This window comes from Ixodes scapularis, unplaced genomic scaffold (genome assembly GCF_016920785.2).
Source record: "Ixodes scapularis isolate PalLabHiFi unplaced genomic scaffold, ASM1692078v2 PGA_scaffold44__24_contigs__length_19508400, whole genome shotgun sequence".
Classification (NCBI taxonomy): domain Eukaryota; kingdom Metazoa; phylum Arthropoda; class Arachnida; order Ixodida; family Ixodidae; genus Ixodes; species Ixodes scapularis.
In genome coordinates this window covers 1,654,190-1,677,818 of record NW_024609873.1, presented here as the reverse complement: position 1 = coordinate 1,677,818, position 23,629 = coordinate 1,654,190, and the positions used below count along the sequence as shown (strand labels likewise).

Here is a 23,629-nt window from a genome sequence, read left to right as displayed (position 1 = left end):
CCACGCTGGTCGACTGCCTCCACTCCTGTGAGTGTGCCTTCCTTTTCCTCTCTCGTGGGAGGCACTGATGGGGACGTGTCGTCCTTCCCCCCTTGCAGTCTGCAAGGTGTGCATCGTGCGCTACCTGGACACCAGCAAGCTGTGCCCCATCTGCGACGTGCCGGTCCACAAGTCCAGGCCGCTCAGCTGCCTCAGGTAGGCGCTGTCTGTCGGAAAGACAGCTAGAGTGGCGTAGAGCGTGATCGTTTCCGCTTCCTCGCTGGGACATCCGGTCGCACAGCCCTGCTTACCTTTCTGTCCCCTCGAGACTCTCTCTTTCCGATTTCTCACCCAGGGTGGACAAGACCCTGCAGGACATCGTCTACAAGGTGGTTCCGGGACTCTACCAAAGTAAGCGATCTGTACTCCAGTATTTTGCCTTTTCGCTGGTGGGAACACCGGATCGAAACGAGCCTTACCCGAGGTGTCGCGATAGCTCCCCGCCACCAAGCAGCCCAGGTCGTCGTGGCTGCTCGTTCCTAGTTTTTTGGTTTGTTTATCGATTAGGGTCGACGTGAGCGTTGGTCGTCCTCTTTCTCTTTCCCAGGGGAGATGAAGCAGCGCCGGGAGTTCTATGACCAGTACCCCAACGCAGGTGAGAACCGTCGTATTGTGTATGGTCTGCGCAATGTAGGCTATCGTCGGATGCACCGGCGCTGAAGCTTCGCTGCTCTGTATTTGCGGTGGGCTGGTGGACGTCAACGAGAACTTGGAAGCAGCCTTCCTCGTGATAGCAGGGAGACTGGCTGGATTTCAGCGTATGGGCTGTCAAAATAGATTGGCTATAATGCTATCTGCGCAACGTGTCAAAAACGAAAAAAAAAAGAACAAAAACAAGAGCTACAGTTTGCGTGAGCCAACCAGAACGAAGATGCGAACCACGTGACCTGTCCGCAGCAGGACTTTACTTTTACGGGGTGTTGCCACGTGCACCAGTCCGGCACACTGAGTGGCTCGCGTTGGTTATACATAGCTTTTGCCGCGTGCCGGTGAAAGTATAGTGTAGTAAGTTTTTGTTTATTTTTTATTCGTAAACTTTTTGTTATTTATTTTAAAGAAAGGATAGGTTTGATACAGATATGAGTAGGTCAAAAACAGCTTGTCTGCTCAGCCTCCCTTTTCTACAGACACACACGTAAACACTATCCAGGCAGGAACGAGAGCCGCAAACATGATGAATTTGTTAATCTTACATAATTCATTCTGATTGTGGCTCTCGTTCCTGCCTGTGGTCGTGTTCACGTGTGTGTCTGTAGAAAAGGGAGGCTGAGCAGACAAGCTGTTTTTGGCCCACTCATATCAGTATCACACGTATCTGGCGAACAAAGCTTCCGCGATTATTACAAACGGTGATACTAATTGTTCAGTTGAAAGGGAAAGACGGGTGTGTTCCCGCTCTGGCGCGCCGTGGGGGCCTCGGCCACCATCGCGACCTGACACCCCCTTCTCTTTTGCCCCTTCGCTGCAGCTGTCAAAGTGGCCTGCCTCGAGGACCGCGGCGTGCTGGACGCCTCTACCAGGCTCATCTTCAGCCCCCAAGACACCGTGAGCGTGTCCCTCGAGTACTTCACCGGGTGAGTGGGCGGATGGGCGCGAGACGACCCCTCCGATGCACTTTCACCAGGTGATGCGTCGACCCCGGCCGTCTGGACTCTGCGGGGATCTCAAACTCTCAGAGTACCGCGTATTTCGACTCGCGGTTTCTTGGGAAAGGTGACGTTCGTGGAGCGAGAAATTGGCGTTCTTTTGTAAAACTCAACTGAACGCGGAGAGGGAGTGCCTTGGAGTGGTACTGTCACTATGGACGGCGTTTTGTTTTGTTCGACAATTACATGAATAATTTTTAAAACAAATCAACGAAGTCAGGTTGTTTCCTTGGGTTTCGTTACCAGCTTCCTTTGATATATGATCATGGAGGGGAAGCTCAACTTCTTTGGTAAGTATCTAGTCAAGTGGACACTCAGAAAATGTGACGTTGCTTAAACGCCATTTCTTGATATCGGTGCAATGTTCTGCTTATCAGCGAAATCCACCTGGGTGATATGACCGAGCCCACGAATTAAAAATTGGTCGGACGCTGAGATACAGTAGGGAGAAAATTTTAATTTCGAAAAGTGAAAGGTACGAGAAAAAGGGGAACAGAGAACGTTTGAGACGTTTTCTGTACCCATTTTTTTTTTCAAATTTTGGCGATCCTTCTAATTGTTTTCGAGTTGCGGGGTTCATTTTGTATCCTGGTAAGCTTCCGCCGACTGGCGCGGACAACTTCCTCGCTGACTCGACAATATTGCGGCTCTTTAGCTCTTGTTCCGTAGAAGCGATCAGTATTGGGAGATTAATTTCAGAGGTTCGTTTAAGGTAATCAGCATATTGTTAAAATGGGCCCTGAGTAGGTTTCTCAGATCGCCTTAATCTGGCGCTAACTCACCCTGCTGGCTCTAAGCATGCTAGAAATATCCAAACCATGACGATACGCGACCGGTTTCTCTATTAAAAAATCAATCAAAGATCGCAGCACACAGAGCTCATCTCAGGGGATGGGATCATGGGAGGAGCATGTTCCGAAACCAAGCGAAGAATCCTCCCGCCTCCGACCGGTGAACCAGACGAGTGATGTTTCGAATGCGCGCGGCTTGTCGTCTGTAAGGTCCCTCGATTAATGTTTTGCAGAGAGCGACCGCCGGTCCGTGCCCGCGTTTCGTTTTGCGGTTTGGAAGAACACAGCGGATTCGACTCGACCTCACTCTCGAGTAGCGGTTTGGTTCCTTGGCGTTCTAAAACCTACCCACGCCCAACGTTATCATGTCTGGATTGTCACGTGACATGACCCGCCGGGGTACCTCGGAAGATTTCCAACGCAGCCATGCTGGGCGATAGTGCCACTCAATAAGCGGTTCAGAGTAGGTATACTTACCCACCTTGTGGCCTAAAATTGTTATTCCCAGTTCTCTTAAATTTTATCTGATATCACAGGAAACGCTCTTCCGTCCTCTACAAATGTTTAAACACTTTGCGACAGGGAAAAGGAATGTTACGTGAGCTTCCTAACATCGAACCTAATGCTGAGGAAGTCGCACTTCTAAATCATGTCGATCGGCAGTTACGTCTGCTTTGTTCAAGCACTAAGATGCACTGTTAGCAAGTCCCGTGTATTTGGCGAATATTTGGACTGAAAAACACGCTATTTACACAAATTACCATAAATTTACACGATGAGTAACGGATAATTCGTTCAGAAATCATGCGAGGTTGTAAAAAACGTGTTTTGGTTCGGTCATACACGCATAACCGTGTAGCCGACCTCGATAACACGCATCGCCCCCGGCGACGACCGCGGCATTGCCGGCTATCGAAGCACCGGAATGCTTGGGGACACACTTAGAAAGGACCGTCGAGACAAATGCCGCGGAAAGAAACATGTCTCGGAGACAGATAGGCATCAAAAGCAATTGCGCCATGTCGCAGGACGTTGGCGAAATCCGCGCTTACCGTGCTCGCCGCCATCTTCTGGTCGATGGCAATGCGGCTTCCCTCATGTTGCCCATGTTTGTATTTAGTTTAGGGGTCCTGATAACAGTTTCTTAGACACCACAAATAAAGTTATGGGTCTAATTATTCGTTCCAAACAGTTAAAACGGATATAAAAAGCGTGTCTTCGATGTGAACACGTGACATTGCAGTTGGTTTCGTTTTTGCTTCAACCTTCAACTGCAAGCGATCTGGCCACGGCGCAAGCGCAACGCCGATGTACGCTGGAAGCAAGCGCCGGTTGGCTTTCGTTGTTTTTGTTTGACCGGAGAAAATCTGGCAAGTACGCATGGCGCCGCTACTGTTTTGGTTTGACGGGACGCGAGAAGCTTCGCATAGAGCTTCGGAGTTTGCGAGCACATAGTGAAGACGTGACCGGAGAGGTGCTTCTGTGATGTTCCTGGAAGACGGAAAGTAGCATTCGTAATCGTCGTGTGTGCTTTGAAAGCGAAGGGGTCACAGGGTCCACGGGTTCGCAACCACAAGCCAAGGTTCACGACAGCGCGGCGTTGACTTCGGCGATCTCGTTCTGTTTGGTGCAACCCGGCGATGCGAAAAGGAGCTGAAACATTCGTCGTGTGTGGTGCGGTGCTTTGTATTCCGGGTCTGTTTGAACCACGCTTTTAACACGGAGCGCAAATTGTTTGTTGCGTGGTGGAGGTTCAACGGGTACCGTCCCGTCGTCGTCAGCTGATCCGGTCCAGCTGGTCCGGGAGGACGCAGCGAGCGTTTTTGAAAGTAAATCTTCCTTCGTTCCGTTTCAAACTGTGGAAGTACCCCGACACATACCGTCAGTAAGAAGCAGCGGGCGTTTTCAACAAAATTACGTTGTTTTAATTGAATAATGGACTCCGGATTGTTGTCTTAAATCTGCCGTTTTTTATGCTTCGTGTTGGACTGCGTTTGCATAGCGACGCACACCGCTCGAGTAAATGATTCGGTCCTGCAACGAGTTTGTTGCGCCAATCATGCGGCGTGAATAAATAAGGGCAAGATTTCCTACCTGCCCACAGATGCGTGTACTGAGCAGACTTGGACGTAGTTCAACTACTCTACTCAAACTACTGTAGTTTAACTACTTTTTCGAATAACTTGGTAACTTTCAATTACAACTTGATTCGGGTAATTAGTAGTTTAATTTAACTACTCTTTTCAGGTAACTTCTACTCAAATTACTAACTACTTACGAAATTATATAGTGCTAATTTTACCCATCACGAAAGTTTGGGCGCAGAAATGAATAAGACGCCGGCATATGAACTGGCATTCCCGAACAAGGGGCCCCCTTGTTCGGGAAGGCGTCCTTGGGCCAAGGTGGCGACGAGCAGCCAAAACATAACACCGGCACGCACGAACGCAGGAAGAGACGCTTAACAAGCCTTGGTCGGGTATTAACCTAATCCGGTAATGCACGCAGGCGCCGCGTTTCCAGCTGCAACGGGGACACTCCTAGAGTTGTTGTTTTCGTGTTGTCTGTCTTTAGTGAGTTCTGACTCAAGCGGTAGGTTCCACCGGAGGCGCCACTGGAATGACCTCGCAGCTGGGCGCCTGTTCCCATGGTCGCCTTGTCGTCAGCGCATACGCCTTTGCAAAAGCCGGACTCCCCCGCGCACAAACCCTGGTACGGATAATCCGTTCATGGGAGCACGTTCTCGCTTTTCGATGCTTGTTCACGTAATCCTTCGCGTCCTTCCGACCATCCATGCCGGAGAGACCTCCTCTTTGTTAAAAACGATTTACTTGTCAGGCGTGTCAGGCGCGTCAGAATATTGTAGTCGCCGGCGAGGATTGCGAGTTACCCTTGGGAGATCCTTTTGTTGGACCCGGCGTCAGCGGCGAAGTATACTTCGGTTCATCTTCTGTTAAACCAAAACAATTTTTTTTTTCAGCAGCGTATCACTAGCACTACAACGGGACGCGCAGTCGTCCGGATGATCTCATCGTCGTGGCGCGAGACTTGAACCCTTGACGGTCTGGTGCACTCGCTCAGCGTACTCTCAGAACGCCGTCGGAATAAAGAGGGGCCAGTCATAACAATCTCAACTTGACGAAGAAAAAAGAAAAAAAGGAGGAGAGTTTGTTATAAAGGACCCTCTACCCGAGGCAAACCTCACATGATTCGTCACGGACACCTAAGATGCGGACACCTCCTTGCCCGACCCTGCACAGCCTGTTTCTAAAATTCAATGCTGCCGTTCCATCCAGCCCGTCGGTGGAACGTCTATTTAGCTTGGCTGGTGACGTCTTTAAAAGGAAAAAGGGAAAATTCTCCTATCAAGAACTTTGAAAGTCAATTGCTTCTGCGAGCGAATAGACTATTTTGGCGAAAACGCAAGCCATAAATAGACTGTATTAATTTTAGACTCGCAGGGTTATTCATTGATCAAAACTGCTGTTCATTTTGCTACCACAAAAATATAAAAAAGTAACTTCGAAAGTAACTTCAAAGTAACTCGCTACTTTTTACAGTAGTTAGTAGTTTACTCAGTTACTATTACAAATGCGTAATTTCTACTCTACTTCAATTACTTTTGGCGTCGATACTCAGTAACTTAACTTAACTACCATTTTTGAGTAATTTGTACATGTCTGGTACTGAGACCATTTTTTTATGTTGTGAACGTAGAGCTCTTTCTTTATTTTGGAAGACGCGTTGGTGCATTTGTTATGGTACAATCACTTGAGAGTTGAGAAATTGGAGAGCGAGCAAGCTTTCTCAACTTTGTCTCTTTCTCTCTGGCACTGCCCTGTTTCAGTTCCAGTAGGCATATCTACTAGCAGGGACAAACTGCTCTAAAGCAGGTAAAAAACGGGAAGCTTAGGACGGTGCGGACTCCGTGTTTCGCGCTTTTCGCAAGGTGACAGGGTAAATGCTTTTGTGAGATATGCGGAATGTGCAAGCGATTTTGTTATGCCCATCGTTTGCGTCTCTCCGGCAGAACGAATAAGATGATCTACTACAAAGGCGCAATCACAAGACAAGATTTAAGATAGCAGTCGTTTGCTTCGGTGATCCGTGTAGCTGTATTTTACCCTGCTCTCTGCAACACCGTGTCATGACGAAGAGCTGGAATGGTCACGGTTTGTGCTGGCCTCCCGGTTGACAGAAACCCGAGTCGCCCGCATCGGCACCGAGTGCGCTTGGGTTGTTGATGCTCAAGCCTTTCATCCGCGGCTTGTCGCCAGCTCATCCTGCTGCTCAAAGGTGAGGAAGCGGCGAAAGTAACCTCGGAAGTGAATGTAAATCCTCGTTCATTCAGTTATCTGGTGTCAAAGTGTGGAAGATGTTCAACGTGTACTGAGGGCGGGAACTACGAGCGTTTTGCCTTGCTCTTATAACCGAAACCAGACCAACGAGATAACTGCCTTGCGTACTCTAAAATGACGGAAGCAATAAGTTTCAACAGGTCGAGTACGTCACCGGGGATGTAGGCGAGACGGTGCACACTGTTTAAACGCTTGCAGTATCCACGTGTGGTACCAGGAAAGCGACGTCAACAGAGAAGGAGCTCGCGATTCAGCATAATGCACTGCTACGGGCCCGCGTGTCTTCAAAGTTCGGGGTGGTGGCAGTATAAAAAAAAGACGCATCAGCGCCCCACACCAGTGTTCACGAATAACACCGGTCACAAACTCCCATGCCCCATCGCTCTTCTCGACACCGACACGACATACGACAACAAACTGCATCAAAACGCCCCAAAAGTGAAGGCGCCTGCTCCCGTACTGCAACTGCTGCAACTAGCGGAAGTGAAGTGTTGGGCGGATGTCCGGATGTCCTTCACAAAAATATATAAAAAATGCTTTGCGCAAGGATCATTTTCATTTATTTTTGTATACGCAATGACAAAATCCCAATAATTTGTTTTCCTATCTGATTCAAGCTAGTCGGACTGCTCATAACACTGGTCAAGCAAAAAAATAACAAAAATTTGAACTTTTTCATGACCGGTTTAAGATTTATTGTTCACATATCGTTATTTATTGCAACGGACTAACATTATAGATTTTGCCTCTATACTTTTTAAATGCAAACAGTTCTAACACACGGCTGTCCATTGCGCCGTGTTTTGTGTATTCTTCTATAAATCTGTAATGGTCAGCGACCAAAGAGGTCACCCGCACATGTCAAGCTTATATGCGCCGCGGGGAGAAATGGATATCGAGTAGGAAGTGTCGGGACTGTGTTTGTGTACATGTCGGTGCTGTGTAGTACGTGGTACTGGTGTTGCCTGCGTTGTATGTAGGGTTGCTGTGTAGTCGTGGTCGTTCGCAGTGTTAACTTGTTAACAGACTGGTTTTCTTTTAAATACAGGCTGCTAGAAATCTCGATAGGTGGCGCAAGTTACCGCCCGATTCTAAATAGTTTGCTATTTATCCATGTAAGTTCGGCATTCGTTTTTTTTTTTTTTTGTTTTTTTTTGTGTCTAGCGGTTTGTTGAATCTACCGGCGCCGCCGACCGCCGACAACGCACGTACGTACCTTTGCAAGTAGCTACGTCCGCCGCTTGAAGACTTTACTGTGTATAAAAGACATCGAAAGAGAACTAACGCGCCCTGTGTGCTTTCAATTCGGCTGAAAGGCGCGCGGCTCGCTGGGCTCGTCTCTCGCCTGTTCTCGGTCGCTGGCCGCCATGTTTCATAAGGAACACGCTCGAATCGGTTTTGCGGAAGGCAGACACGGTGTAGCGTGTTAAGTTTACACAGCACCTCATGTGTAGACGAAAAACACAGATGGCCTCGTGTAAAACGAACACGTTTCGACGTGTCCGCTATGGGACAACGGTTTACACGTCTGGGCGTGTTATTTTTGCTAACAGTGTGGCGGCGCCCACGACAGTATCGGGGGGGAAAGTTCCGGTACTCTAATCTTAACTCATTTAGTGGCTCTAGTGGACGAGTTAGGGCGGGGGAGGAGGACTTTTCGTTACCTCGCAGCGTTCATCTAGGGACGTTGGTTGCCCGAACACCCGGATTTCGGCCAGTTTCTTTAGTCAGTCGGTTGTACTGTCGTGGCAGACAATATCAATCGTGTACCATCGCAGGCACACTTGATCTTGCCATGACTCTCACTAACCTGGCAACGATGATTTAGCCCAGCGATCGCGCGCTCGATAGCAGGCCAGTTGACGACCGAACATATCACTCCCGCAGAATATGAAAAATAAACATCGCACGCTGTTTTTGAAACGATTACTCCAGTATTAGGTTCCCTCTTCGCAAGAAGTTAACATTTGTCTCACGCTCTTATTTGCTCTTACCAGCCTCAAAAGAATACACATTTTGTAATAACAACGTTTGCAATCTCCACGAAAGGTCGCGTTTCCATTGGTCACATATCGTCCTGCTGCTGAAGCGCATGTGTTCCTCCCGTCATCCGAGATGAACTCCGTGGGTTGCGATCTTTGATTGATTTTTTTTTATTAGGGAAATTGGCCCCACATGTTCGTGATTTGGGATTTTCTAGGATGCTCAGAGCCCGGACTGTGAGTTATCGCCATATTTAGGCGATCTCAGAAGCCTCCTTAGGGCCCCTTTAACATGGATCCCTGGTTTAAGATGGATCCCGGGTTATGCTATTCTGACTGAGAGGCTTGCAAAATGCGATTAAAGCGGTCGTGTCCTTCCCAAAAGCTACCTTCTCATTGGGTGTGATCATTTTGGGGCTGTATTCCTGCGTCCCGGTTGTCACGTGGCGCCTCCCGCTTGTGCAGCCCGACGGAGACCCTTGAACCGGAAGACGACGGCAAAGAGGGCGTTGCCGACCCTGCTGATGGCGCGGTGAGTTGACGCTCACCACTCTTGCGCCTCTCTGACTCTAGTTCTGGTTCTAAGCTCTGTTGATCGGTGGTTCGGTCTATTATGCAGCTCGCGGAGCATTGCAATCGCGAGTCTACAGACGGCGGTGGTAGTAGTGCTGCTGTTTTCGCGATAGCTGAGACCATATCTTTCAAATCAAGTGAGGATTTGCTGAACATCTTCTCAGGTCACCGTTTGTTTTTGTGCACATCACATCTGTCACATCTTCGTCTGTCTAACAGGATATGGAAGCGCCAGTTCATAACGTTTTCTCGATACTTGGTTGTCCGTCTCTATATCCTTGCTCGTAATCTTTAGAAAGAAACGCGTATACCTCGAACTGTTTTTTACGATCTCCATTTCTTGCGCTTTCCTGTCATAGAATTATCCTTCCTGAATATTTATCTGGCACCAGCACAGAAGTGACAGAACGCAGCCCTATCACAAGGAACCGCCGGACAACGGTGGTATTGTAATACGGGCTCATTCAGCTGCAGTTGGCATTGTAAGTACTTGACCGACGCAAATTGAGGCGGGAACAAGACCCTGTTCATAGCTAGCAGCGCGGGTGGAAGACAGCTGCGCTGAGTCATCGCGGTTGCAAGCCTCTGTGTAGCGCGTGCGTAGAATCAGCCATCGTGCATCTTGTCGACAATACCGATATCGCTTGATTTTCAATCGAAGTCTACAAACTCCCGCAGCAAAAAGAAGAAAGAGTGTTCACCCTTTTTTACGAAAAAAAGAGCGCTGTTATGTCAAACTTCGCAAGTGTTCTTATGTCGAACTTCGCAAGACTTGTACATATCAGCCTGGTACGGGGTGTGTTTGTTTATGCTGAAATTAATTAAAGTGAGGACAGTTGGGATAAAGAACGAATGGTGGATGACATTCTCTACCGCGGCAGACGCCGAGGCCTGAGTTTGGCGTCACAAAAATGAATGAGTACAGACCTAAATTTGAATAACTTTTTTATGTATATATAGTTTTTTTTAGCTGGTATAATGTGATCAGCCAAAAATTGACGAGATGAATTTTAAAGGTTTTAAAAAATAAACGTGTTCTGTGCAGAATGGGTTCCAACTTCCAATAGGTGAATTTCGTTTCTCCCGTATTATCTTATAAGATCGTGCCGTGCACTGACAATTACTGATTTTATGCAAAGTGCTGCAGGTCACAGGTTTTGATATTGAGTAACGAAATTGTTAAAAGAGAATTAACTTCGATTTGTGGATACCCCCGAACGAAATCCTTCACGCTGAGCAGAGTTGCTTGTTCTGTTTCTCTCGAGAGGCGACTCATCTGTACACGTGAAATGAATAAAGTAAGCGAGAAACGTGCCAGAAATAATAAACCAAGAAAGCTGAAAGTGAAACAGCGCGGAGTGCCTGCCAAGCGGAAATCCACGAAATGCTCCGCGATGCAAATGGTGTTTTAAGCGAGCGGCTAAAATAATAGGGTTCGCGTGGCATTGTCCGGGGAAATAAAACTTCAAACAACGCAGGTCCTTCCATATAATTTAAAGAAGACGAGCCACGGGTTTATGAACACACGACACGTACCGCCTGCCAGTTCTGAGGACGTAAAGCGCTGAGCCAAGATTGCGCAACGGACTGTGACGCTCGAGAGACGCTCTATTCTTGGGTCCTTTGGCTTCAGGGTTCTTGGCGACGGTACGCAGAGAAGGATGCAGCGTCAGAAATCCGCGCAGATCTTTCTATGTGGCGAAGCACACGCTTAACGGCGTCTCCTCTGCGCGAGCCCTGCGCGTATGTGTGGACAATGCTACAGAGCGACCAGGGAAAGTAAGACGTGGCTACTCTGTTGTTTCATGGATTCACTCTTCCTGACCCCCATAGTCTAAAAAAACACGCAAAAAAAAACACACAGATCCGCCATTGGTGACAAATGCGATAGAGTATCGAGAAGCTTACGTTCGTCCAGGCACGCACGCGCCGTTTTTTTTTTTTTTCTTTTACTTAGAATTGCATTTTTGCAAAGACTAACTCCGGCTTAGCCTCGAGAGAGTGCTAATTAAGCGTGTCAGCAACGTCGAAGAGAGTTTGACTAGTTGGCCTGCTGCCAAGCAGTTGCACTACGCTCGCAGACGACTTTCTCTGGATGTACTCGAAGCTATGAGTGCTTGCGTACCTTGATCGCCGATCCGCTATCAAATCTGTGCACTGACATTCTTCACTTCTCTTGAAATGCCACAGAGCGTTGTCCACGAGTATGAGCTTTGTCGGCCTGACAATGGTGAAAGGAATAAAAGAAAAAATAACGACGAAAAGAAATGAATAAAGCAGAAGAAGCCGAAGAGAGGACTCCGAAACGCTTCGAGACGACTTCACCAGCTACGATAAACTACGAACACAATGACAAAACAAACAAAGAGACGGTACAAAAGAAGAACGTGGCAACGCTAGACACGGCGTCGCGTTCCCTAAAGGTTGGAGCTACCGTCCTCTGCCTTCCTCAGAAGACGCAATTCAGCATGTAGTCGTTTAATTAATGAATTAAAATACGCCTGCTTTTCTTTTTTTTTTAGTTTTTAAATTAGTACTGAATGGTTTACAGGGTTAAGCGGAGGGTGTCAGGAAGAGGTGCAATGAAATGATAACACGGCTTAGCGATGATCACGCGGTTGATGCTACTACGGGCTGCGTGTCACGGCACGCGACGTCATGGCGACACGTGATCACGTAACTTGACGCTGGTGTCGCATGACGACGTGATGTCAGAGCCTCAACTGACAGGAGTTCATGTCATCTGACACGGTGGTCTTTGACGTTATGTGATGTCACAATATCACGTGATACCACGACGGAAATGATAGAATTAGTCACGAGGTTGGTGCCATGTCACGTGACTGCCATCCACTAAATTCGTCGGGAAAATATGTCGCCCTATAACAGGTCCGCATTGTGTACGTTTCGGACCCTATACGCAGGATCCAGGTGATTACTATATTTCTTTCTCGCGCGACTGGAACCGGGGTCACTAATGTCTAGGAGTAAATAGGAATGAAGGTGACTAAAGTAGAAGTTCGGGCTAGTTGGTATTGCATGATTAAAAATAAAACAGCCCAAGGACACGGACTAGAACAAGAAGGTAGACGAACAAGGCGCTGCCTTGTTCGTCTACCTTGAAAAAATAGTGAGTGCGCAGGCGAGCTGGTGGATGTTGATCATGATGTAGAAAACCCGAGATTGTGGTAAATGCAGGGAAACTTGGTCGGAGAAGGAAGACAGGGGAAAAGAACGTCTCAAACTCAGCTACTGCGTTGATTTCCTCAATGTCTGATATATCCAAAACCTAACCACCGACCACCGACGTAACAAGGTCGGTGGTTAGTTAGGTTGTGGTGTAGAAAACCCGAGACCACAGTCTCGGGTTTTCTACATCATGATCGTCTACCTTCTTGCCTCTTTCGTCTAGCTTCCTTTTCTTGTCTTTGTCCCTGCGCTGTTTTAATTTTCAAGAAGTATATATAAGAGCCCGTTTAAGAGTCCATGCTTTTGGCGTTTACACGGTGTCCATAGAAGTCGCTAAAAAAAGTGTCCATCAATGCTTTCTAACAAACAAACAAAAAAAATCGTGTTTTTTTGTGTTTGTTTTTTTGGCGTTTGCGTTACGCTTTTTGCGAGGGCATCAATGGGGCTGCTGAGTCGGCGCGGCAGTTCGCGCGAGCGACGTCATGATAGCAATCCTGTCGACCAATAGTACTGTAGCCGAGCGTCAGTGGTCACAAGTCACGCGACCCGTAACCTCCCAAGGGGAATGTGTTTCCTCATCCTCTCGTCCGCGGTCGCCGCGTTCGATTGCTGCGAGCCCATTTCAAGAACGCACACTCTCGCCGTCCGGCCAACAGCGTTACAATCTGGACGCAAGCGCCTAAGCAAACAAAACTCTGTACTTACAAAATAAAAAAAAAATGATAAAATAATGACGAGAAAGCCGAGCAGCGAAGGGAGGACGGAGGCTCGTTTTGTGAGGACAGCCCCGTTAATTAGGCGTTCTCCATAAATGCCCTCGCACCTGCTCCCCGTTCTTCCTCTCCTCAACGACGCTCCTCCGCAGCTTCGCGCACTATTTTAAGAGTTACGAAAGAAAGAAGAAACGATAGAAAGAAAAACGACCGCGAGACAGCTCTCCGCCATACAAGGGACGATAAAGAGAAGAACTCGCAAAGGCAAAAAGAGCAGAGGCCGGCGTGATTACCTCGTCACGTGGTCGACCCGACCGACGAGAGGAAAGGGAAAGCGCCCAGCGGAAAACGCTTGTGCGGTGGCGGTGCGGTGCGATACAAATCTTTGGCGGCCGTAGAGGAAGTCACCCGTGAGTCGGCGGTCGCTGCCGGCTGCGAGGAGCTTGCGGTTAACCTTTGCCTCTTTCGTCGCCGAACCAACACCTCGGGGATAGCGAGGCCGGAGCGCCGGGTTTGCTACGTCACCTGCAAGGGGCCAGCGCGGGGGCATATTGGGTATGGATGCCGCGTCACCTTTCGGCTGGGACCTGCATTGTCGCTAATTGAACGCTAGTGCCAGCCATTTGACACAGAAGACTTTCGGGCAGGCCCTGGCCCTATATATTCACACAGCGCTGATAGCTTGAACATGGTCCCTCGATCCCCTCGGAGGGGATCGGGTTGCCGTGGCTCAAACTACAGTTGGCGTCCGAACAGGGAGTTGTGCTGGCTCTCCTGCCTCCTGTGCGACTAATCTGGGTGGCGGAAGGGGCGAGAGCGCCGAGTCCCCTTCCGGACGAACGACGCCCCTCGAGCTTTCTCCGCATGGTAATTGGATCAGCACGACGAGCTTGTCATCTGGGAGGTGTTGCTGACTGCCCCTCTTTTCCTCTAGGGCAAGGAAGACCGGAGGCAGCGACGGTTTCTCAGCTGTCCCGCCGCCTTTACCGTGAACCACCTGCGGAAGTTCCTCCGCACCAAGTACGCCCTGGCGCCCAGCCTCAAGGTACGTTCAGCCAAATTGAAATTTTAGCCGACTTGAGGATGTAGCCGAATTGGAACTTCTAGCCGAATTGAAGAAATAGCCAAATTGAGGCCTGAACCGGATTGAGACGCAACCGTTACGACTCACCGCACCCGACGCTCCCTTCCCAGAGTCTGCATTCTCGGTGACTTGGCAAGAAAGAAAAGAGAAGGGATGCACGTTTGAAACACCTGTCTGGTTTGATTCTATCCTTTCGGCCCTAGTGATACGTAGGACCTTCATAATTTTTGCTTTAAAAATTTTAAGTGTTGTGTCTGAGACACGAACTCCTCAAATCGGAACGTAGAACTAAAGGGCTAGGGGTCGCACGCGCGTGTCTGCCTCCACTGAGTCGACTTCGGGGGGGCGCGCTCGGCGCTTTCGGCACTCTCGTCATCGATCGCGTCTCTGCTCCACGTTTTGGGACTTTCGCCGGTGAACCGAAGGTGAAAAAAAAAAAAAAAAATCTTCATCCCATTTGTCTTTATGATGAAATCCTAGTAAGGAGAAGTAGACGGTTGAGGCCCTGAAGTGGGTGTTGTCAAGATTTCAGTGTGTCCTTCCTCCTTCGGCCGGGCCCGCTGTTCCCGGTATTGGTCTGTACTGAACATATATGTATACAGGGCTCCGTGTTTTCGGATAAATCCTAAAAACTGCGAAAAACACCCGCCGGTAAAATTTTTGTCAATTCGGATTTATCCGATAAACTCCGAATTGTTGTGTGCCCATGCCAACCCCCCCTCAAAAAAAAAATAAATAAATATATATATATATATATATATATATTACAATCTGAGCAGCGCAGAATCAATGGTCCTGGGAAAGTGACACCATAATTATCTTTCAAGCCTCGCACCGTTGTCAAAAGGGGGTCTTATGGCTTGTCTCGTCAAGGTTCGTTCAGGGATACAGGTCATCGTACCATTCGTGTCACGACAAAAGCCACGCTTTTGGTTTCCAGTTTGGGCCATGGGATTTGGGATTTTGCGAAACGAGAGGGTATGTTTCTGGAACAGTGAAAGCTATGGATCATAGAGATTGTATAAAATAGGAAAGAGGGGCAGTTGAAACTTCTCTATTACATCCTTAATTACTCGACCTCGCGCGGCCGCGGGATAGATTGATGGGATGACTACGAGCTTCCTTGCGGCTACCTCCGGCAGTTTATTGATTTTAAGGGGTATCGACGTTTATCGAAGCCACACTTTTGTGCGATTTTGTCGTGGGACAAATGAGTATTGCCAATGACAACAACGCCAAATTCAGCTGAAGAAATCTTAATTGATACAAGTGCGTTTTATTTTCTATCTGGCATTCGTTTGCATCAGGTTATTATTTATAATTTTTAGTAGGAAACACAGCGAAATTAATCTCCGAATTTCGGAGAATAGGGGATTTACGAAAAATAAACTGCCATAAACACCGAATTTTCGCTAAAAAATAAACTCCGAAAAACACTCTCCGATTTTCACGAAAAATAAACTCCGAAAACACGGAGCCCTATATATATATATATATATATATATATATATATATATATATATATATATATATATATATATATTGTTTTTATTATTCAGGGTTGCTCAGTGTTTTTTTTAATTATTATTCTTTGGCGGCTTTTTAAACGATTATCAGCCTGCCAAACTTGGCAGACCCAAAGTACCAACAACGAACGACTGATGGTCGTTGAAGTTCTCGAAAGGCGATGGAGACATTGCGAGTTCTTTGGCGAACCAATTTAGTTTACAAACTATGTACGTTTGTACAAAGTAGGGGACGTTGGGATTTTTCGGATCGAACAGGTCTTACGATGTCCAAATCAGTCCAAAATCGACCTCCCTCGCCCCTCCGGGGCTTTGGAAGGCACTCACCCCCTCGCCCTCAGGGAAGTTTTAACCAATGGTTTCAAACTCTTTCGAAGTCACGTGGCGTCAGCCCTCCAATGGTCAGCTGGGGGCCGACCCGGCCGTACATCAAGTTTGCAACGGCCACGGCTGACAGCTCCGTAACATTGGCACAGCCTTGGGTTCCAGACAGAGGGGCGCCACACCAGAGCTCCTGGCCCAAAACTCGATCGTCACAAGCGTACCCTGTGGGACGCTGGAGCACACACAAGAAAACACGCGCACACACAAAACAAAACGTCCCCTTCGCGGAAGAGACAACGTCTTCGCCGCGGGGTGCCTGCTCGAGAGGACCGCGGTCGAAAGTAAAGAAAACAACGACAGCCAGGGTGCGTCCGCTTCCCCTCTTCCCCACACCCCCGCGCGGTCGTGGAAGGAGGACCACCCGGCGAGGGGGTCCCTCGCGACTCCTTTACGGATAAATTAAAAATGATCTCGATCGTTCTGCTAGACCCGGTGAGCACATGAGTGTGTTGTGTGTGTGACTCAGCCGAAAACCGCCCGTATCTCCCCGTAACCAAACACGAAAGAACAGAACGCACATATAATGCACGCACAACAAATGTGCTCCTCAGGTTCGTCAAAATGATCACGACAAGTTATTTTTTTTTCGTTACTTTTTCATCGAGTAACGAGTACAGGCTTTTCTTGTTATCATAACGTGTACGTGTCTGGTTAGATTTCTCCTACAAAGGCCGTCCCTTAAAGGCGGTGTGTGCTGACCACGACACCACCGAACAAAACCACCGGGCAAAACGAAAGTAGGTCAAAGAATGTATTTACATCGAAGAAACCTGTAGTCGAAAGATATATGAAAGCAGTGTGGGAGGCGTTACAGAATAAAAGAAGTAACAAAATACGTCACTCGTTACTTGCAAAAAGAAGGAACGCGTTACCGACCTACGTTACCTCGAAATGGGGAGTTTTCGTAGACCCCTTTCGCCGTCCCGCAACGCTCTCCGCAACCCGCTACGGTACCCGGAACTCTGCGGTCAAGGCCATCGACGCTCAGGCGCAGTTGCGGCTCCTTCGCTGCGGAGGGCTTAGCGGAGGGGGAAACGCTGTCTAAGAAAACTCCTTCATAAAAGAAACGCGTTACCGTTGGCGTTACCGAGAAGGTGTAACGCACGTTACTTTTTATTGATAAATTGACGGTAACAGGTGTTTTTTTTTGCGACAACTTTTTTCGACACTGGCCGTGGCCGTGGGCGTTAAGGTTTTTCTAAAGCGGGACTTTTTGCGTGGGGAAAAGACAGGCCAAATTTTGAAGGTATGTTGAACGAGTGCAATAATTAATTACTTGGTTCCTATACTTCTTTTCAGCTTAAGTCCAGACGGAGCCGACGGTACGAGCTAGTGGGATCAAGCAAGCAGCGTTACTACGTTATTGACAAAAGTAACGCGTTAGCTGTAACCCCGTTACTTGGAACGCGTTACCGCCAACACTGTATGAGAGGGAACCTCTGGTACAAACAAGGGCTAGAACTTAATCTTTCGCTTCGAGTCTCTTAGCTGTAAGAGATCTAGAGATCATGGTGACTGGGGAGACCGCGGTCATGGCAGAAGGACTGATGGAGTGTTGTCACCCGTATTGTTCCCTGTACATTCACAAAAGGAATCGTGAAGACCGGAGGTAACGCCGTTGAGTTCTAGATTTGTTTGACTTTACTCGCGGACGATGCGGAGAGCGCACGAATAGGTTGCCCCGAATGATGTTTACGAAGCACGAGGGAGAGTACACTGCAGGGAAGCTGATATAACTGCGGCAAATACACCCCGCTATGTCTAACTTGCATAACTACATTCCGTACTCAAAATTTTGAGAGCTGGGCTGGTTGGTAGTGGTTAAACCAGTGTTGGGAAGTACTTTAAGCACATTTTAATTTAAGTACTACTTCGAGTAGGTTTAGAAAACTTGTACTTTACTTGAAGTACATTCTCTGAGTATGTACTTGTAGTTTACTGGAAGTATTTTTTTTCCGGTACTTTCCGAGGAAAGTACAATTTCCGACTTCAAAAATACATTCCCCCATTTTTTTTTTTTAATTTGTATTACGAAATGATGCTTTGTCAACTCCGACCAAATACTGGGAGCGCTATTCTGCTCTCAACAGAGACGTGAGCATACGACGCATCGCTCCGCTTGTTCTGGGGCTATCTGGTGGCTGCTGCGTTGAGTCCCGACGATATAAGCCCGCTGCGCAAGCCGTCTGTACGTTATGATCTGCCCCGTGACGTGGGGTCACGTAGGGAGCTTTTCGCTTCGTCATCTGGGAGCCGGCTGCGCGCGCCAACGGTCGCCTATTCACGCAGGCTCCCGTACACACTTAACTTTTTTACACCCTTTAAGGGTGCTAGAGCACCCTTTAGGGGTGCTGCAGGGGGTTTGCACCCTTCACTTAGCCGTCTAGCACCCTTTTTCTTGCAGGGTTAGCACCCCTTACGACGAGCGCGAGGGTGCTTTTGCGCGAGCACCCTTCCGATTCATTGTGAGGGGTGCTGAGAGCTGGAAGGGTGTTGGAACGGTGCTCAGTTATTGGGTCAAGGATGTGCTTTATTTTTAACAGCATAATTTAGAAAAAAAAAGGAAGCGATAGATATCTGCATGTCGTCTTCAGTTTATATAACTAGGCTCAGCGTACATTAAATGAATTGATGAACCACAGTATATTTTTTTATTCATTTTATTTTTATTTATGGCTAATCAACCGAAATCTGTTACTCCGAAAATCCGATCGGCATCTATTTCAAATTACGACCAGCAAAAATAAAGCTCAATCAATCAATCAATCAATCAACTAGTATTTACTGCAGAGTTAAGGAAGAATCACTGGATTTCACGCTGGCATAGTTCAATAATAACAATAAAAATAAAATCGTTCATTGTTTTTTGCAGTGCCCAGGGACATTCAATAGACCGATCCCACAGCTAGTCTGAGTACGCCACCGCTGCCGACATGCATCGTGGGAGCTGTAGTCTTTCTGCACACGCGACAACCCTGCTAGAGGTCTGCGCGAGCAGAGCACGAGGCGGCATGAGCTATCTCGTGAACTGGCGTCTGCCTCCTACGAACTACAGCTATGGCGGCGTCACGCATGCGTGGAACGCTTGGTGAGATCGGTCTATTGGCCTTCTTGCTAGCGTAGTTCAATAGAATGCATAAACAGATATGCTTGCGCGCGCGCACACACACATACACGCGCGCACGCGCGTACGCAAGCATGTACACGCGCAAACGCACGCAGACGCAGACGCACGCACAAACAACCACGCGGACGTATCCACACGCGCACACGAGCACGGGAGCATGCACGCACACACGCACGCACGCACGGAAATGAATACGACGAACGAAACGTGCTTGAGCTATAGTTTCGGTTTCGTGTTTAAAAAGAAAACCTAAAACTTAGATAAAACCTAAGATAGGCTAAATTTTTGTTAATTTTCTACAACATTATAGTGACACTATTAATAGTAATATAATACTTATTTGCTTAGTTTCGTTTTCAAAAAAAAAAAAAAGAAGAGCTTTTTGAAGACTGCGCAAGGCCCATCGCTATTGCACTCAGCTACCGTTGGGGGTTCCGCAGGCTTCGAGGATCGCTTCCTTTTTACGTTTTGGCCGATGTTTTAGATATCTTCCTTACGAATAACGTGTTCAAGCGTAGCAAGGGATGACTGAGAGCTGGGAGACGCTGCGTCTTACCAACGCAAGTTGCGGACAGTCCTTCAACACTGCTGCAAACGCCGGTGAGCACTTCTGTTTTTGCGAACTGCGTCGCTGTTTTGAAACTTTGTCGTGTACCATGTGCTTGCTAAGCTATGCTTGATTCTAACGATGCTTCTGGCCGGTGTTATTTCGTTAATTAAAAAGAGCGTACGTTGTTCAAAACCTATGGCTTGCTCCGCAGGGTGAGAAAGATTCGTGTGCGGCGGAGCCGAGAGGCTGTTCTGGGCGCCGTTCTACGACGTTCGTCCGATGACGCATTTTGCGGAGCGTTCAAGTGCAGTCTGACGGCAGTTCAAGCAATCACAGGTCATGCTAGTTCTGCCGTGTGGTCTCAACAGCCGCTCGCCACCGATTCGTTTCGTAAAACGGGAGCTAGAAAAAACGTTACAAGAGCGAGCAGCATGATTTCTTGCCTATGCTTATAATGCCTGTGCCGCAGAAACGCGCGGTCATTTCGCGTATGCCGAAGCGGCACGCTTTTGAAGTATACGATTGTGCGATGTAAATAAAGTGAGTTTGAATGTCGCGTTTTTACGGGGCAGCGAAAGCCGCTTCAAAAGCAGAGCAGCTAGAAAAAGCAAAAGTATGAAAAAATCCGAAAAGATCCTCAATATTCGATGGTGTTGAAAGGCTACCAACGTACCGACTCGCCCAGTTATTCTTTCTGTCAAAAAATAATAACCAATAGTAATAAATGAAAAAATACCAACTTTTAATTGGTTATAAATCATGTGTAATTCATGCAGTACAGCCTTCCCTGCTCTGTTGCTTTCATGATATCAGGTAATGTGTAAATGTGTAGGATAGTTCACAGGAACAATTTATGTCTGACCCATGATATTGTACGTTTTTGCCAAATGCTTCAAGTTATATAAAAAAATGCTCATCAAAAATTAAGCCACACCACTGAATGTACACTAGTGTGTGGTGTTATGTATGTTCCCAGCAAAAGAAAAAGATGCATTCAAAAAGGGCTAAATATTACGTTTCCTCTCTGTTGAAGCTTTTTCAGGTACACTCAAAACGTGGGTGTCTACGTCTAAAAGAGTGGAATTGACATTTCCCGCAGGGCTGGCAGGCCTGACTCAGTTTGGCTGGCAGCTTGCAACCTATGGGAACCTGGAGAACTGCACCACAAGAGTGAAAGTGACGCCCACCCTGCACTTCCTCTACGATGGCACCATAAGGAACAGGGAGCTGGCCCCAAAGTGAATGCAATGGCAGGTGGGTCGTTACAGTGAACCCCCATACAGATGATACCAAACAGGAAATCATTAAAAATGAATTATTATCAGAAACAAAGAATGGGAGTTGCACAGACAAGGAGGAGGAGATGAACACAGTGCTGTGTCATGTCCGTATGCTCTGTTCCCATATTCTTCACAATTTATTTTTAATAATTGTCTACCAACTGGTCCAATCATCAGCACTAGCCAACAAGAGTATGCTGCTATCTTTTACTCTGCATTAACACTGTGCTTACAGTTAAACCCTACAGTAATGACCAAACAAAAAAATGGGTGCAAGCCAGGCACGTAGCCAAAATCTTGATTCCGCGGCGCCCATGACAAAATGCTGTATGAGGAGGATGGGGGACAAGAGGCCCCAGCAAAATGGAAGATTTAGGGAGAAGGAGAGAGGAGAGAGCGGAGAGGGGGATGGGCTTTCGTTATCTTTTGAGTAGGACAGGCGCTGGCAATGCCTCTGTGGCACTGGGAAAGCTGAGGTTCATATCCTTCAAATTAATTGGATCCAAAAAGCTATAATATGTATTAGCGGCTGAGAAACTGCCCTGGGGGAATGCAGGCAGAGGATAACAAAATTGAATGCACACACGACAGAACAATAATACAGAAAAAACAAGACGGACAGAATAATCCACTACCGATGGAGTTGCCATGCAGTTGCTTTCATTTTGTGCGTTGTAACGTCGTTGGGCTCCCTGAAGCAATTAGCTAGACATGTCAGTTTGTACTGGGCGAAAGACGATGAAGGAGCATTTTTTTTGTTGCATTTTATGACCTTCCATTTCAGCTTCTTCAGATAAAAGGAATCCTTAGAATCCCTGTAGTGGTGGGTTGGGCCACCTAGGCAATAAGGAGAGAATTATGTTACTAGTGCATTATGTTTTAATTGAACAAGGCAGAACCAGCTTGTGCTGCAGTGGCGTCACATAATGTCGAATGCACGTGACTTGCGACGCATTGGCGATGCCTCATGAAGCAACTACGATGGGTCAGACCCGCTGCTTTGTCTTTTTTAAAGCAAAATGAATATTATAATCAGAGAGCTGCACCAGTTATTTATTAAGGTACTTTTTATTTAATATTGCAGATAAACAAGGAACATCTGAAGTTATAATTATAAAGTATGGAATCATTAAGCAACGAAAACATCAAATCATCAACACACCCGCCATGAAGCGGTGGAACAGGGGGCGCACCGCAGTAGCTCTCAGCAGTAAAGGCACACTTAGCAGTTGTCACAGCTGTGCAGTGGCTGCAATTATTACACCCGTGTGATTGCAGGAAACTTTGCTTAGAACCAAGCTCCTTAATTTTGTACAACAGGTGGTTGTGGGACTAATGCAACAAATGCTCGCCAATTTGTGCTTTCGTCTCGCCGGGCGCTGTAAGCAGGCATGCTCGGAACATTAGCATGGTCTTGGTTGTCTTCTGCTGCCCCTGATACCGGCAGGAGCCAAGAGTCTTCGCCAGTGCGCTTTAGACGCTTACAAGAAGTATGCTTGTACAGCACTACATCCAGCTCCGCACTCCTTTTAGTACCCGAAGCTCCAACTTTGATGGACCTTGCAAATCATGTAGGCAAGCGCCGTGGAAGGCGAGCCCTCCACGGCGCCAAGGGCATGAAAACTGTAGAGAATTTCTACTAACCTTATACTGGAACTGTGCTACTATTTTTCAGACATCTTGGCAGGAGCGGCTACGATGATCGTGGTTTACAATGTCAAGGAAACCATGGCACTGTCACATCTGTTTGTTGGAGAGGAGGTAATTAGCTCTCAACTATCTTTTCTAGCATAGGTTGCAAAATGTAACCTAGCGCTTTTATGAACTCCCTGGCGCACAATCTTTCTAAGCAAATGTTTAGGCAACATTGGGGCACATATGCAATTGTGAATGTATTCATCTTATTAAAGTTTTCCATTTTTTTTTTAATGGCAGCCAAGCATGCGGTACATTACAAACTAGCACCTTTCTTGCGCAACAGATAAAGCCATGTTACATGCTTGTACATAGTTTAGCCTGCATCTAGATCAGAGTTTAGCAAAGTTATGCAGTTGGAGGTGATGTTTAGGAGTCGGATGGTCTCAGGGGAGCCAATACGATGCTGATGGCACTGCTTCACATGTTTGACTACAACTTCGTCAAACAAGCTTTCTAATCACTGCACGGCACACTCTTCTAGAAAGGTACAAAGGATCCAGTGGCTGTCTTTCCTGACACACTGATGGTTGGAAATATCATGGCCAAAAGCAGTTTCCACAAAATTTCTAACCATCTAAAGCAAAATATTTTGGCCCAAATGTGCATGGGAGGTGAAGTAATTGCAGATCAGGAGATCACACAAGGAGAATGTGGACTCCTGTTGACTGATTCTGGCTTTTTTGCAATGA

General features: G+C 47.4%; 1 protein-coding gene across 1 annotated transcript in view; it reads left to right on the top strand.

Annotated features, from left to right (window-relative positions):
* Positions 1 to 2: 2 nt before the first annotated feature.
* LOC8027180 (polycomb group protein Psc) overlaps positions 3 to 23,629 on the top strand; it is a gene marked incomplete at its 5' end in the record, with an annotated part of 37,782 nt that continues 14,155 nt past the window's right edge. Inside the window, 7 exons of the mRNA XM_040212666.3 lie at positions 3 to 27; positions 99 to 195; positions 335 to 390; positions 587 to 634; positions 1,508 to 1,613; positions 9,282 to 9,348; positions 14,226 to 14,336. Coding sequence (XP_040068600.2) covers positions 3 to 27; positions 99 to 195; positions 335 to 390; positions 587 to 634; positions 1,508 to 1,613; positions 9,282 to 9,348; positions 14,226 to 14,336 — 510 coding nt within the window. The remainder of the gene's footprint in view (positions 28 to 98; positions 196 to 334; positions 391 to 586; positions 635 to 1,507; positions 1,614 to 9,281; positions 9,349 to 14,225; positions 14,337 to 23,629) is intronic.